Raw genomic sequence first — 16,315 nt, 5'->3', positions numbered from 1 at the left:
TTTGTTGATGTTTTCAAGGAATCAACTCTGAGATACATAGATCTGTTCTATTGTTTTTAGTTTCTATGTAATTTATTTCTGGTCTAATTATTATTTCCTTTCTTCTGCTGTTGTTAGGTTTTGTTTTTTCTTTTTCTATTTCCTTTGGGTGTGAGGTTAGGTTGTTTATTTAAGATTTTTCTTGCTTCTTGAGGTAGGCATGTTTTAGGGTAAACTTTTCTCTTAGAACCACTTTGCTGCATCCCAAAGATTTTGGACTGTTGTGTTTTTATTTTCATTTGTTTCTATGTAATTTTTATCTCTTCATTGATTTCCTGCTTGACCCATTCATTGTTTAGTAGCATCTTATTTAACCTTCATGTATTTGTGTTCTTTCCAGATTTTTTTCTTGTGGTTGATTTCTACTTTCATAACATTGTGGTCAGAAAAGATGCATGTCATGACTTCAATCTTTTTGAACTTATTGAGACTTGTTTTGTGACCTAATATTTGATCTATTCTGGATAATGTCCCATGTGCACTTAAAAAGAATGTGTATTCTGCTGTTTTAGGATGGAATGTTCTGAATATATCTGTTAAATCTATGTGTCCACTGTTTCATTCAAAGTCATTATTTCCCTGTTTCTTTGTTTCCTTTCTGTTAGGATGATCTGTCCATTGATGTAAGTGGAGTGTTAAAGACCCCTACTATTATTGTATTACTATTGATTAGGTCCTTTGGATTTGTTATTAACTGTTTTGTGTATTTGTATGCTCCCATTTTTAGTGCACAAATATTTACAATTGTTGTTATTTTTTTTATTGTTGGATTGTCTCCTTTAGTATTATATAGTGTCCTTTTTTATCTCTTATCATAGTCTTTGTTTTAAACTCTATTTTGTCCAACATAAGTATTGCTACCCTAGCTTTCTTTTGACATCCATTTTCATTATTAGTGTTTCTCCATCCCCTCACTTTCTTTTCTTTTTTTTTTTAATGTTTACTTATTTATTTTTAGAGAGAGTGTGTGCATGCATGTGAGCAGGGGAGGGACAGAGAGAGAGGAAAAGAGAATCCCAAGCAAGCTCTGCATTGTCAGCACAGATCCTGATGCAGGGTTCAATCTCATGAACTGTGAGATCATGACCTGAGTGGAAACCCAAGAGTTGGATGCTTAACTGACTGAGCCCACCCAGCCGCCCCCCCCATCCCCTCACTTTCAATCTGCATTTGTCTTTAGGTCTGAAATGAATCCCTTCTAAGCAGCATGTAGATGGGTCTGTTTTTTGTTTTGTTTTGTTTTGTTCCCCCTCTGTCACCCTCATGTCTTTCAATTGGAGCATCCAGGCCTTTACATTCAAAGTAATTATTAATAGCTATGTATTTATTGCCCTTTTGATACTTGTTTTGTGGTTGTTTTTTGTAATTTTTCTCTGATCCTTTCTTCTCTTCCTCTCTTTTATGGTTTGCTGGCTTTCTTTAGTGATATATTTTACATATACTTTATACTTTTTATTTTTTACATAGCAGTTACTGGCTTTTGATTTGTGATTACTACTATGTTTGTGTATAACATCTTCAGCATATAGCAGTCTATATGAAGTTGATAATCACTCAAGTGTGAACCTATTCTTTACTCCTCTTTCCCTCATGTTTTAGGTATATGGTGTCATATTTGGCATTATTTTATTTTGTGAATCCCTTGGGTAGTTTTTACAGATATACTTATTTTTGCTGCTTTTGTGATTCCTATTTTTCATACTCTCATTTATTATCTTTCCTTTCCACTCAAGGAGTCCACTTTAATACTTCTTGTAGGGCTGGCTTAGTGGTCATGAATTCCTTCAGTGTTTGTCTGAGAAGCCCCTTATCTCTACTTCTATTCTGAATGATAGTCTTGATGGATAGAGTATTCTTGACTGCAGATTGTTTTTCCTCTCAGCACTTTTAATATATCATGCCACTCCCTTCTGGCCTGCAAAATTTCTGCTGAAAAATCCCCTGATAGCCTTAGGGGGTTTCCCTTATATGTAACTGTCTTCCTTTTCTCTTGCTACTTTAATTTTTTCTTTATCACTACTTGTTAATTTTTTGTGTCTTAGTGTGGACCTCCTTAAGTTGAGTTTGTGGGGACATCTCTGTGCCTCCTGGATCTGGATATCTGTTTTCTTCTTCAGAATAGGGAATAGGCAAGTTTTCAACTATTATTTCTTCAAATAAATTTTATGCACCCTTTATTCTCTCTTCTTCTTCTGGGATCCCTATAATGCAAATGCTATTATGCCTGATGGAGTCACTGAGTTCCCTAAGTCTACTCTTAGTTTGCATAATTTTTTCTCACTTGCTCAATTTCATTGCTTCCCATCACTGTATCTTCCAGGTCATTAATTCATTCCTCTGCCTCATCTAGCCTGCTAGTTATTCCTTCAAGTGTATTTTTAATTTCACTTATTGTGTTCTTCATCCCTGATTTGTTCTTTTTTATCTCTTTGTTACAGTCTCATTGATGTGCTCCACTCTTTTCTCAAGTCCTGTGAGTATCATTATGATTGTTACTTTCTCTATCAAGTATATTACTTATATCAGTTTCACTTAGGTCTCTTGTTGTGGTTTTGTCCTGTTCTTTCACTTGGGACATATTCCTCTGTCTCCTCATTTTGTCTAACTTTCTGTGTCTGTTTCTCTGTGTTAGGAAAGTCAACTACATCTCCTGCTCTTGAAGGTAATGGCCTTATGAAAAAGAGGTCCTAAATGTCCTGTAGTGCAGTGTTTCTTGTTCCCCAGGGCCTGACACTTCAGGGTACGTCTCCTATGTGTGTTGCCTAGGCTCTTTTGTTGTATATTGGCAACTTTTTCCTTCAGTCCAGTTGTCTTCAGAGGTTCTCTTTGCCCATTGTGGGCAGAGTTTGGTTCCGGCTGGAGTGGGGCACATATTAACAAGGTTCCCACTGGTCTGCTTGGAAAATGAGGCCTGCTGCCACTGTCACCTGAACCAAGACCCCACAAAATGCATGGGTCAGAGACATGGTGTGGCAGGGTTTGTGTCCATCTTCTGGGGGAGTGGACCAGCAATACAGGGAATGAGGTAAACATGATTGGGATTCAGGGCTTGGTGTAAGCAAGTTCAGTAACAAATATTGGCACTGTGCTGATTCCTGCAGGTGGCTCTGTGTTTATATTAGGGGGTGAGGGAGGGAATTGTGCCTGCTGTCTGTCTCCCTGTGATCTCTGTCTCTTTAGGGCATGCTTTGAGATGAGTAAGTAACTCTCCTTCCTGCATGCCCCAGACATATTTTATCTTGCTGCTTCTATGCTGTATCCCTGTGGGCTGGCTGCTTTTTGTATTGTTTCTTAAAAAAAAAGTTAATGTTTATTTATTTTTGAAGAGACAGGAAACAAGTGGGGGGAGGAGCAGGGGTGGGGGACAGAGGATCCAAAGCGGGTTCTGTGCTGCCAGCAGAGAGCTCAATGCGGGACTCAAATTCATGAACTGCAAGATCATTATCTGAGCTGAAGTCAGATGCTTAACTGACTGAGCCACCCAGGCACCCCTGGGCTGTCCCTTTAAGGGCAGAACCTCCACTTTCTAACACCCTCCAGGTTGTCTCAGAGCTGAGCCCATTGATTTTTTTTTAATTCCAGGCTTTAAGTCCCATAGGTTGTAAGAACTCATGAAATTTGGCCCCTCTTGCTTTCAAAGCCAGTGTTACAGGGGTTTGTCTTCCCTGTGCAGGCTCCCTGATGTGATAGTGTTTTCCTTGCCCTCCTCTGTGCCACCAACTCCCTCACAACCATGGATGGCCACAGTCCACTTTGTTCCCAAAACATGCCCAGTCCTTCCTACCTTCTTCAACATAGCCTCTTTTCTACCTTTAGCTGTGGAGTTTGTTCTTGCCAGTCTTTGTCATTTTCTGAGTTGTTTATGCTAATCTGAGTGCTATCTAGTTGTACCCATGGGACAGGATGAGCTTAGGGTCCTACTCCACCATCTTCCCTGCCTCCTGGACCTTCAGGTCTTCTATATTCTTTTCACTTGTCTCAGCAGAGGATTTATAAATTCTCAGGAAGCGCTCATTCAGGGTTTTTTTCGCATCCAGATCCCCTCAAGATATCAGGGTTTATTCTCCATTTTTCTATACTCAATTTCAAGTCACATTAAGTCTCACTGCTATTGACAAAATCTTCCAAATGTTATTGGTGCAGAACAACCACTCAACCTCATCCTTGATCTCTCCAAGGGCATGCTGTCTCCCTCAAGCTATCTGCATTCGTAACACAGCCCAGTTTCCACTTGCCATGATGTGGGTTAGCATTGACATCCTTCCCTGGAGGACCTCTCTTCCCCACCCATACCCTCTCCTATACAGTATGCTCTCCAACAAATGCAAACTAAATCCAGCATTAGCTTAAACCAAACATCATTAAGAACACAAAACAGATGCCCTGCTACTATTTTCTGAACACACACGAGGGCATTTGAATGTCCCCCAATAAAAATTCAAATGTTGAATTACAAACAATAAATACTTTTTAATTTTATGTGCCCCACCATAGGGTGACTTATTTAATATGAAAAGTTAGAAACCAATTATTTTAAAACAAGGTATTTTTCTTAATAATAGGTGAGTGAACAAGAAACAATTATCATACATAAACATACCTCCCGCCCAAAAAAAAAACACAAGAAGTTGAGCAAATTTCCCCCTGTGCTGAGGTTTCAGATAGGCCCAAAATACTAATAGGCTATTGGAAAGGAATCACCACATTCCAGAGAGCCTATTCATACTCACATATTCATATTCATATTCACACTCATACTCACTGTTTTTATTTAAAGGCAAGGGATACGATGCAGCAAGAGAAAGAGCCTACCCAGGCAAGCATTGAGAGGTCTGGTTGACATCCTATAAATAAACTCCCAGCATCCTTAGTCACACAAGGATCTGGCCTCTTTCTGTTTCAGGATTGAACCATCAATATCTATGCAAAGAATGTAGGTTACAAGAGAGCTCAAAATTGTATTTCACAGTCAGGGTCATAAACCCTTCTAGCTGCATAATGAAGGCAGACTAATCAGGCCACTAGAAAACCTTCAGCAAAGACTAACTCCACTGGTGAGTCACCAGAGTTTAGCACTTGAAATACCACTTTGTAGATCCCACCTTTATCTTAGCCAAAAGTCAAAACCCAGACATCCAAGGATCTCCAGAGATAAGGACTGAGTTTTCCCCTATGACTTTTTCTTTCTTCCCCTACCACTACTAACCCACATATCTCTCTTCTCTGGATCCCTGATAGAATCATGTTAATTAGTCATTTGACTAGTTGACAAGTAGTCTATTGACTAACTGGCTAATTGATGGTGCATAGATACATGAAAATTCTTCACCGAGTCTCATGTGGGTCTGATCTATCAATTGCCAAAGATATAGTGCAGAGTGGACTGGTTAAAAGGGATGTATCCTGAAAAGATTCCCAGAGAAAGAAGAAAGCAAGGAGTCACTCAGAAGAAATTCTACACTTTATAAACATTACATTGTTATAGAAGTAAAGCAACATCTCTATACAAAGAGATTTTTTTCTATGGGCCCAAGTGTTTATTCAAGAAACAATTTCCTCTGGTTCCCTGAAGCCATCTTCAAGTATTATTTGCTCAAGGCTGATTACACAAATTACCTGTTATATTACTTTCATCTGTGGTCCTCAAAACTTTGCACAATCTGTAAGCTGTTGACTAGTCTTGAAAAATGCCCAGCTCTGCTTTAAATTGTTAGACTATATCAACTTGCTTTTGCTAACTAAAACTAAGTGACCTAAAATAATAATCATGTAGGTTGCCAGTTTGGGCTGGGTTCAACCAGTGGGTTCTTCTGGTCTTAGCTGGGCTAGTCCATGCTCTATAGTCATCTGCTGAATTGGCTGGAGGCTGCTGTTCTAGAAGTCTCAGACGGACTGGATTTTGTCATCCATGTAGTCTCCTATCCTCCAAAAGTCCAGTCTGGACTTGGAAGCTGCACAGAGTTCCAAGAGAAAGAAGGCAGAAGTGAGCACAGTTCTTGAGGTCTAGGCTTAGAATTGGCACTTCTCCTACACTCTATTAGCTAAGTCACAAGACCAGACTAGGTGAAAAGGGCAGAGAAATAAAATCTGAGAAAAATTTAAAAAAATAGAAAAGTGTACCTCTTGGGAGGACTGCAAAGTAACCTTGCAAAAGAGGTAGGTACAGAGAGGGGAAGGATTATGGCCATTTTTGCAATCACCCAGACAGGACATTGCCAGATAAAATACAGGACATTCAATCAATGAGTAATATTTTAGTATAGGTATGTCCCATGCCATATTTAGGACCTATCTATACTAAAATTTTATTTATTATTTGTATGAAATTCAAATTTAATTTGATGCCTGTATTTCTGTTCGCTAAATCTGGCAATCCTACACACAGACCATGTCAGAAATAAACAAAACCTTTATTTATCTAAAAGAAAGAACTTTGGTGTGCCTGGCTGGCTCATATGGTACAGCATGTGACTCTTAATCTCAGGGCCATAAATTCAAGCTTCATGTTGGGTATGGAGTCTACTTAAAAGAGAGAGAAAGAGAGAGAGAACTTGAAGTTACTGTTAAAGTGTACAACTATAACAAATGTTGTATTAGAAGGAAAGGAGTAATTTGCCCCTTCCCCATATTCTGGAAACCATCTTTGGTGAAACACTGCTAATAAAAACCCCTAAAATAATATATAACAAACTGTTTCATTTCAGCTATGCATTAGATGATAAATTGCTACATAGAACACCAACAAGAGAAGAAAGAATCTGTACTTTCTGTAATTCTGGCCTATTCTATACTTATAATAATGCTTTTACCTTCCTATAAGGAATTTTATAAATCTTTGGAAGATATTAATCATCGTGCTGTTCTGGAATTCATTGTATCTAATCAAAGCAAAGATACTTGAAATTCACATTTTAAGTACCTTATCCATACACTGTAGTAAAATTTGATGTTTTCCTCCATGAGTTTTTATGACTGGCTGTATTTCTCCTACTATAACTTTTGTGACTAGAAATGACAGTGCAAAGGTCAAATAAATGTGCATCATTAAGCAATACAACCTGACATTTCTAGACAATAACTCCTTCAGATGAGGAAAGGGAAGCCTACCTGAAAGGTCACAGCCCTTCTTACTGTCCCTTTGCAGCCCTAGTAATCTCTGCCAACTGCACACAATGACTTTGCTACAAATTTACGAGGACCCTATCTGCTGGAAACTCTAACTAATATGAAATTCATCACACAGTGCATGCTAAGGGTTATTAAGCAGGCTTGTGATGCAGTTTCTTGCATCCAGCTTTAAATAAATCAAGCTCTGTTGTTTATGCCAGAATCTTAGACTTAAAAGGGAATTTAGAGATTATTACTCCAAGGCCCCATTATACAACACTAAAACAAAATCCTTTGTCCAGGATCACACCACAGAATCCAAGGACAAAGATACCACATTGTTTTTCAAACATGAAGATTATAGACTAACTTGATAAAAGTAGCATCCACCTGAAGAAGGACTTTTTCAGATAAACAAATATATTTCCCAAAATGTCATGGGGCAAAATGATAATAAAGTCTGCCATGAAAGGACCATATTTATATTCCAAATCTGAGAGGAAATTTTCATACTTAGCCTGTACTTCAGAAGGGACTAACCACAGATTTCACTAAAATATGAATGTGAATACAGAGTTGGAATTTTGAATTCCCATTTGTAAAAGTGAGTAAAGAGAAGCGGTTATGAAATGCAAGGATTATTACAAACACATATTCTTCTCCCTGTACCAACAATGTTCCCAACCCACCCTACTTTCTGACTTCAATCCATAGACAGTGTCAATTTCTATATCTGCAGGCTCTGCTGCTTTCTCTATATTATAAAACTTTAACCTGCAAATCTCAGATGAAATACTAAACCACCTGTGAAGCTCTCCAATATCTCCCCAGTGTTCTGACTGCTCCCCACTCTAAACTTCAACATTTTCTCATATAAACTAATTTCTTTCCTTACATATGCTCTAGCACATATCTTATTCATTCAGTTTTTTCCCACGTCTATTAGGGAGCACCTACTAAATGCCTAGCTCTCATCTGGGCTCAGGATAAAGCAATGGATAAAATCATAATAAACAAAAACCCCCGATTTCTTGGAACAGACATGACAGTGAGTAAAGGGGACAGGAAACAAGATAACTAAAACTTAAGCAGGGAAGAAGGATAGACGGTACTGGGGAAACAGGTACAATTTTTTTTCCCCAATATATGAAATTTATTGTCAAATTGGTTTCCATACAACACCCAGTGCTCATCCCAAAAGGTGCCCTCCTCAATACCCATCACCCACCCTCCCCTCCCTCCCACCCCCCATCAACCTTCAGTTTGTTCTCAGTTTTTAAGAGTCTCTTACGCTTTGGCTCTCTCCCACTCTAACCTTTTTTTTTTCCTTCCCCTCCCCCATGGGTTTCAAACAGGTACAATTTTAAACAGAGTGATCAGCATATACCTCACTGGGTGATACTTGAAAGAAGACCTGAAGGAGGCAATGGAACAAAGCTCACAAGTGCTTTGTTCTTCAGGAAGAGGGAGAGAGTTCTTCAAGAAGGCGCAACAGCCAGGTGTATGCCAGGCACATTGACATAAGAGTGAGAAAGCCCATATGGTTGGAGCAGAGTGGCCAAGGCAAAGATCAGTAGAAAAGAATTCTAGAGAAGGAGAAGCAGTCTTTGAAGAGTTGGCAGGATTAGTAACTTGAAGGTAGTGATGGAGAATAATTTGTTGAAGTTGTGGTACTAGAGAAAATGAGCTATAAAGTGGGTTGTTATTGGAAAATGGGATCCTTGAGATTAGGAAAGGGTTTGCTATGGGTAGAAAGAAGGTCCAGAAAATGACCTTAAGAGTGAGGGCTGAGGTAAGGTCGAGAACAAGATTATTACAAAGAGGAATAGAAAGTGGTATAATCTAATGATAAGAGATTCAAAGAGATCCAAGGCCAAAGGTTTTAAAGAGGAGACAAAGGTTATCTAAGGTAGAAGGGAGGACCAAGGACACTTAACCCATCCTCCAATCCCAATGGTAGATCAGGAAGAGAAAATAACTAGAGAGGACTACAGAGGAAGGGATTGTTCAAAAAAAGTACTGATATAAGGGATTACGCTAACGAATGACCCAGTTCCTAAGGGCGGAGTGGGAGGGTTTGGGCAGTGGCAGAGAAATGGGGTATGGTCAGTATATGGATTGTACAGAGCCAGAGGTGGGTTTGAATGAGGAAGTTCATGATCTGAACTTCTTGTGAGAACTGGCAGGATCAGTCCTGACAATCTTAGGACAGTGGTGGGGAGAAAGGAGTGCTGGAAAGAGGGGAGAAAGGAACATCTTGCCAGCAGTGTTCACGGGTTCCTTCTGTACTCGGGACTACAGATGCCTGAAGGCGTAAGAAGGGATAGTCGTACTTAAGCACGAAGGGCTTACTAGTTCTTTTTTTTTTATTATTTCATTCACTTTATTTTTTTATTTTAGCATCATACACTATCTTCTTTTCCATATTAGATTATAAGCTCTTTGAAGAAATTTTACTCATTTTGACATTGCCTGTTGATTGCCAATACTAAGCTACTCAATAAATATATGCTCAAAGTGAATACCTCTTACTGGATAGAATAACTGGCTGAAAAGAGAAATTTATTTCCTCTTCAATCATCTTTCTGAGAACTCTCTTGAGCTCCCAATTCCTGATATTCTTCTGAGTCTGGTCCTAGAAGACCAGGTGCTATTAGAAAACCTGGTATGTTGAATCTGCTTGTGAAAAGGCCAAAGATATCATGGCCTCCCTTTCTATTGTAAGAAGTAAAAATTCTGCTGATAATATTTGTCTCACTCATCACATCTTCTTGGGGAGGAGAGAATCAATAGCCAAGCCAGAATAAAACTCTCCAAGGACACTGCAACTTGCTGTGAGTTTTCTGGGGAATGTGGCTGAATATGGCCATGCTTGGTGACAAGTGACAAAGGTCATGATCTTGCTACAAGCAAGGATTTGACAATCCTGGGGATCTGTGTTGCCATCAGGTGTGAGCCAGCCTCTGGACCACTATGGAATTGATAAGATATGGGCCTAACAGATGATTTGATGTGGAGTCAGGGTTGTGGCAGGAAAAGCACAGAATTCAGAAACTAACCTAAAATCAAGCACTTAGCAAGTGACCAGACAGCTGAGTTTCTACCAGAAGGTAACCACCACTGACTCCCTCCTCAAGGCCTCAGGAAGGCAAAGCCATTGGCAATAGGCATCCATCATCTAACCTAAAATCTGAAGCCCTCCAGTTTTTCAAAAACATGAGCCTGATCACATCATTCTTTTGTGTAAGTTGATTCAGTGGCATCCCAGTAACTTTAGTCTAAGCCCGAACTCTCTTGCATGCCCCTGAGGTCTCACAGGATGTAAACAACACCAACCACTCCATTTTATCTCTCCTCCCTCCTACCACTTTCCCACCCACACTTTATATTTCAGCACACCTTAAGTTCTTTCCATTCCTAAAAGTCTAAACTTGCTGTTGACCTAACCCCATATAAATGCTTTTAACCCTCTTCACCCAGCTAACGTTAGCTGGTCTTAGCTTAAACGGCACATCCTCAGGGAACTGCTCTTTGCCAGATGGACGAGTCAAGTCTCCTGCTACAATATGTTACATCATACACTGATCTCATGTTTCTGTAATTACTCATTTAATGTTTTCTCTCTCCCCCAGTCCATTATTTCTATGAAGGCAGAAGCTGCAGCCCCTAGGTCACCACTGTATCCCCAAGGCCCTGCCCGATGACTGCAACATAACAGAAGCAATTAAAACAAAAAACAAAAAACGAAAAAGTAAGGTGGGTATACTGCCCTGCTTAACACAACTGATTCAATGTGAGCACCATATTGTTTAGGCCATCCAGCTGTAAGCTGAGAACCTATCCCTTGCACCCAGAAATGTATCTTCAATGCATTCATTATATTTTAAATGAATAACTCCTATAAAATAATAAAAAGCCCCAAACTGCTCAGTGCAGCAATACATGAATACAGGCCACCCTAAATACTATATTCACTTTATTTCTAATTTTTCTACTGGTTTTGATAACAATTTAGAGAAAGAATAAATGAAAACAAGGCACCATTATTGAATCACATCAAGAAATAACTTTATCCAAAGGGAATTCAAATGGAAGATATATTTAACATGAATTCATACATTAGTAACTTATACACTTGTTATCAAGTACAACATCATTAAAGCACAAGATAGTCTCTTGCCAATCATAACCAAACCTCTGGCTTCCCTTATGTGTCACTCCCATGACTATCAACTGCACACAGAAAGAGACTAGAAGAAATTTATTGAAGATGGTTTTCCTGGAAATTTATAAAATGAAAAAGGCAAAATATGTCAAATAAAGCATAAACAGCAATGGGGCCCAGAACTTTTTCTGGAAAGGGTGCCTAAGGCACTACCAAAATGAACAGCTGTAAATTCCTGATCTGACTTTGAAATTTTATGATCTTAAAAATTTCAATTCAAAGCACAAGGTGACATAACCATGCTAATTGGTATATATTATTTTCTCAGTGCAGGCATATGTGAGAAATATTACATTTGCCCAGGGCACTGTCACCCCAATACGTGTTTGTAAGACAGATGATCATATGAGACGGGAAAGTCAACTTGGTTATTTTTTTTAATGCATTTTAAGAACTGGTGACAGTGCAGTGCATGGTGGCACAAAAGGGAAAAGGACTATTTTTATACAAAACAATATTTTATACAAAACAGTATGTGATGAGGTGAAATGGTGAAATAGTAAGAATTTTACCAAATCATAATTTAGAAACTGTAAATGCTTTTATTCAGAACCGCAAAAAGGCATCAATTATCCTCATTTGCTGGAATCATAGTTCCTATGAATAATAGCATCTACTGATGAACCTGATCAAGAATTTTTTTTTTTTTTAAATTTTTTTTCAACGTTTATTTATTTTTGGGACAGAGAGAGACAGAGCATGAACGGGGGAGGGGCAGAGAGAGAAGGAGACACAGAATCGGAAACAGGATCCAGGCTCTGAGCCATCAGCCCAGAGCCTGACGCGGGGCTCGAACTCACGGACCGCGAGATCGTGACCTGGCTGAAGTCGGACGCTTAACCGACTGCGCCACCCAGGTGCCCCAAGAATGAATTTTTAAAAAGTAATTTAAAAATTGGAATGATTCTGGTTAAAACCAGCATATAAAATTATGAAGACCAAATCAGACAGTAGTGACAGAAGTACCAGTATTTGGCTAATGAAAACAATGAATGCTCACGACCAGTGGTTCCCAGGTGCCCAGTGCTGGTGACTCAGGGCTGCCAGCAGCTGGTTAAGGGGAGGGAGGAGGAGGACCAGTGAGAGGGACTCTGGACCCTGCTCCAGCATAGAGAAGCTCCACTTCTATCTGTTTCACCATACATTGAGGATGTGTGTATATCATTTTTTTTTTTTTTAAGGCTTCAAAAAAAAATCCTGAAAACCACAGCAATATATATATATGCTGTTTCCAAGCACACAAAGAGAACTGAAATCAGGACATCTGAGACAACAAAGGCTCCAAAGTACTGGAAGAATTATCAGTTTTTTTTTCTCACTTAACTAATGCTAAAATGATTTGTCAACTGAGATATGCCATAGAGTAACAGCCTATTAGTTAGGCACCTTCAAGTTAACAGCACGTATGCAGACGCTAGCTAGCTAAGTGGGAAGGCAGGAACTGCTCGCGTGAGTTAGGCAACCACAAGCACAAGCAGGTCTCCTCTTAGCCTGACCTTGACAACATGCGACTTCTGAGAAGCCAAAGTTCTTCATGGCTGAGAGCTCATCTCCCTTCGACATTTCAGAGAACAGGAGATATGAGCTGCGATGCAAGTTTCAGTAAGAAGGAAAGGCATGTCAGCAAGGCACCGGGTGCATCCACTTAAGGACATATGATAAACACACAATTTTTAACATTAAATTGTTAGAGATGATTGGCCAACATATGAATATGCATAGTACTTGGCACACAGGTCCTTTAATAAAATGTTACTGAATCTATTCTGAAAATGTCTGAATATGTTCTAAAGGGTAAAAAACAGAGAAAAAAATAATTCTACTCTAAAAAAAAAAAAAGCACGTAAAGTCCACCCTATCCTAATGCAGCAGCAGTGGGAAATTTTTTTTTTAAGTTACAACAGGTTTTATGCTGAATACATACATTCTGGACTTAGGAAATAACACATTATTAAAATGCAAAATTTGATTTTGATTAATACATGACCACTATCATGAGTTTAAAAATCAGACTAAAATGTTACTAAAAAAACGGAGCAAATGTCTAAATGAATCTGTACAAATGTACAAATCAATGTATGAGATCTTAGCAAGGAAAATATAAAAATGGTCTTTTTTTAATAACTAAAGTATTTCATTAGTTAAAAGGGAATGGAATTCTGAATTTCCTCTTCTATGTTTGGTCCTCATAGCTTCCATGGACAAAGCAGTCCTAACCATTTTAGCAAATTCCAATTAAAATACTCTAATAATGTTGAATCTAGGATAAACTATCATCTATGCAGATACAGAATCCTGAATGTCCCACATAGTCAATGAAAAGGTCGAATCTGACCATGTTTACAGTATTCCACAATAGAAATAAAAGATCCAGAAGGGCAAATAAAAATGGCTTACTTACATGAGGTTCCTTTTACCTACTGATTGTACATTTTAAGAATTGAATATGTACCTTCCCTTCGAATGATTCAGTATTATTTATGAAGTCCTAAGTGAATGCATACTGTTTTGTAAACTGCAATGTCTAAACTGCAGCAATTTTGAGGCAAAAGTGAATGAAGTTTTATCCCATGGAAAAGCATTGAATACAGTTATAGGAACAAATTCAATATCATGTAATATAAGAAGTTCTTGTCATCAGGTATGGACATTGGTTTATAAAACATATATTGCCTAGAAAAAAGTACAGCAACCTGTAAGTCACATCCTAGCAATTTTCCATTCTTTCTAGGGACAAACATTCAAAAAACAGCATTTTCACAATATGTAAATAAACAACCACAACCACCAAATCAGCTCTTCTCACGCGAGTTTCTAATCCTGATAGTGTCACTGCAAGTCACTAGCAATCACAGCACTGATTGAGCAGAGATTAACTTAGCACTTTCCTCCAAAAAAAGTATAAAAAGAATGCTTTAAATAGATATAATCCATAGAGACTAGGTTTACATCATAAATGCTAGGGATGAAAAGCATGTAAAATAACAGATTCATGATTTGGGGTGGGAGAGGAATCCATTGCTCCATACAGCACAAAAGAATTCTGCTCCTGTGGCCATGGCTCCTTTCATTTCTTAGCTGAGTTCTTGGGAGGAAGGAGTTTGTATGTGTTGAAGTAGCCCACCACCTGCTGGGGGATCTCTGCCAAGACACACTGAGCAAGCGCTTCTTTTGGAGCCTTATGAAAAACAAAATCAAAGCGACTTTATTAGTAACCAAATTTGTACTGGCATTTTGATAACAGACTAGGAATACCTCACCAGTCAGTAAGAAACAGTAATTCCCAATTCCTAGGCCTGTATCTTGTTTTAGGAATGGTCTATGAAGCATGGAATAAGCTAAGTAACTAATGTTACTTAAGAGTGTTTTATTACCCCCACTAACATTTATCAAGTCCTTTTCTGGTGCCAACATTTTGGCATTTGACAATTTTTTTGTTCCTTAGCTTTTAAATGTGGGTCTTTCATTTACTTAGTGTTAATTTTTTTAACTTTATATTTTGAAATACAGATTCATAGGAAGTTGCAAAAATAATACAGAGAGTGTTCACCCAGTTTCTTCCAAAGGTAATATCTTATATAACTATAGTGTAATATCAAAACCAGGAAACTAGTAATGGTACATTTCACAGACCTTACTCAGATTTTACCAGTTTTATTTTACATGTGTTCATTTGCATGTGTGTTTGCATTATTCTGTGTAATTTTATCATCTGGGTAGATCTGTATAACCATAACCACAATAGAGATACACAATGGTTTTGGGTGCCTCGGGGGCTCAGGTCATGATCTCATGGATCGTGAGTTCAAATCCTAAATCTGGTGAAATCGAGCCCTGCTTGGGGTGAGCTCCTGTCCAGCTTCAGGTGAATCCCACTTCTCTCCATCTTTCTTTCTCTCTCTCTCTCTCTCTCTCTCCCCCCTCCCCCGGTAGTATTCTCTCTCTCCTTCTCTCTCGCCCCTCGTTCACTTGCACCCTCTCTCTATAAAAAAAACAAAACAACAAAAAAAAAGATACACAACAGTTTCATCACCACAAGGATCCCTAACATTACTGCTTTTAATCACTTCCCCCTACACTGACACACTGGCTGGTGGGAATGTAAAAGAGCATAGTTTCTTTCAAAATTAAACATGCAGTAATCATACAACCCAGGAACTGCACTTCTGGGTATTTATCCCAGAGAAATAAAAACTCATGTTCACACAAACACCTGTACATGAATGCTTATAGCATGTTGGCATATAATAGACAAAATTTGGAAACAATTAAAGATGTCCTTCAATGAGTGAATGGTTAAATAAACCAGTATACCTACACCATGGAATACACCTCACCAATCAAAATAAACACAAGCAACAACAATGCAGAATACTACGCTGAGTGAGAAAAAGCCAATCCCAACATTTCTATAACATTCTTGAAATGACAAAATTATAGAAACGGAGAACATATTAGTGGTTGCCAGGGGTTAAGGCAGGGTGGAGGTGCAAGGGAAGTGGGTGTGGCTCTAAAAGGGCCACAAGAGGGGTCCCACAGGTGATGGGCCTTGTTTACATCAATGTCTACATCCCAGCTGTGATTCTGTGCTGCAGTTTTACAAGACGTTACCACTGGAGTAAACTGGGTAAAACAGGGTCCTGAGAGATTTTCATCAAGTCAACTTCCAGTTTGACAAATTCATCATATACTTGTACAGAATTTTTCTGTTGTTACATACATAGGTAAAGATAAAATAGATCTTAAAACATTCACAGCAACACCACTTATAACAATTTATCATATAGATTGCAAGAAACACACAAGTACACAACTTGAAGCAAAACTGCTGAATCTAATCAGCACTCTTCAAACCAAAAATCCACACAACCTCTAACCCCAGACTCCCACTCAACCACTTAGTTATGGATTGGTGAAGGTCTGTGGTCAAACTCCTTAGTGTAT

At 38.6% G+C, this 16,315-nt stretch overlaps 1 protein-coding gene across 2 annotated transcripts in view; it reads right to left on the bottom strand.

The window, feature by feature from the left end:
* Positions 1–13,909: 13,909 nt before the first annotated feature.
* CPNE3 (copine 3) overlaps positions 13,910–16,315 on the bottom strand; it is a 47,040-nt gene continuing 44,634 nt past the window's right edge. For both annotated transcript variants that reach the window (XM_047074108.1, XM_047074109.1), the window contains one exon: positions 13,910–14,549. In XM_047074108.1, the coding sequence (XP_046930064.1) occupies positions 14,439–14,549 (111 nt within the window). In that variant the 3' untranslated portion in view covers positions 13,910–14,438. The remainder of the gene's footprint in view (positions 14,550–16,315) is intronic.

The sequence above is a fragment of the Lynx rufus genome, unplaced genomic scaffold (assembly GCF_022079265.1).
Source record: "Lynx rufus isolate CCGP_SWC_20201006 ecotype Redwood Valley unplaced genomic scaffold, mLynRuf1.p SCAF_12, whole genome shotgun sequence".
Lineage (NCBI taxonomy): Eukaryota > Metazoa > Chordata > Mammalia > Carnivora > Felidae > Lynx > Lynx rufus.
Note: the sequence above shows the minus strand (reverse complement) of the source record. Positions and strands in the feature narration are given on the sequence as shown.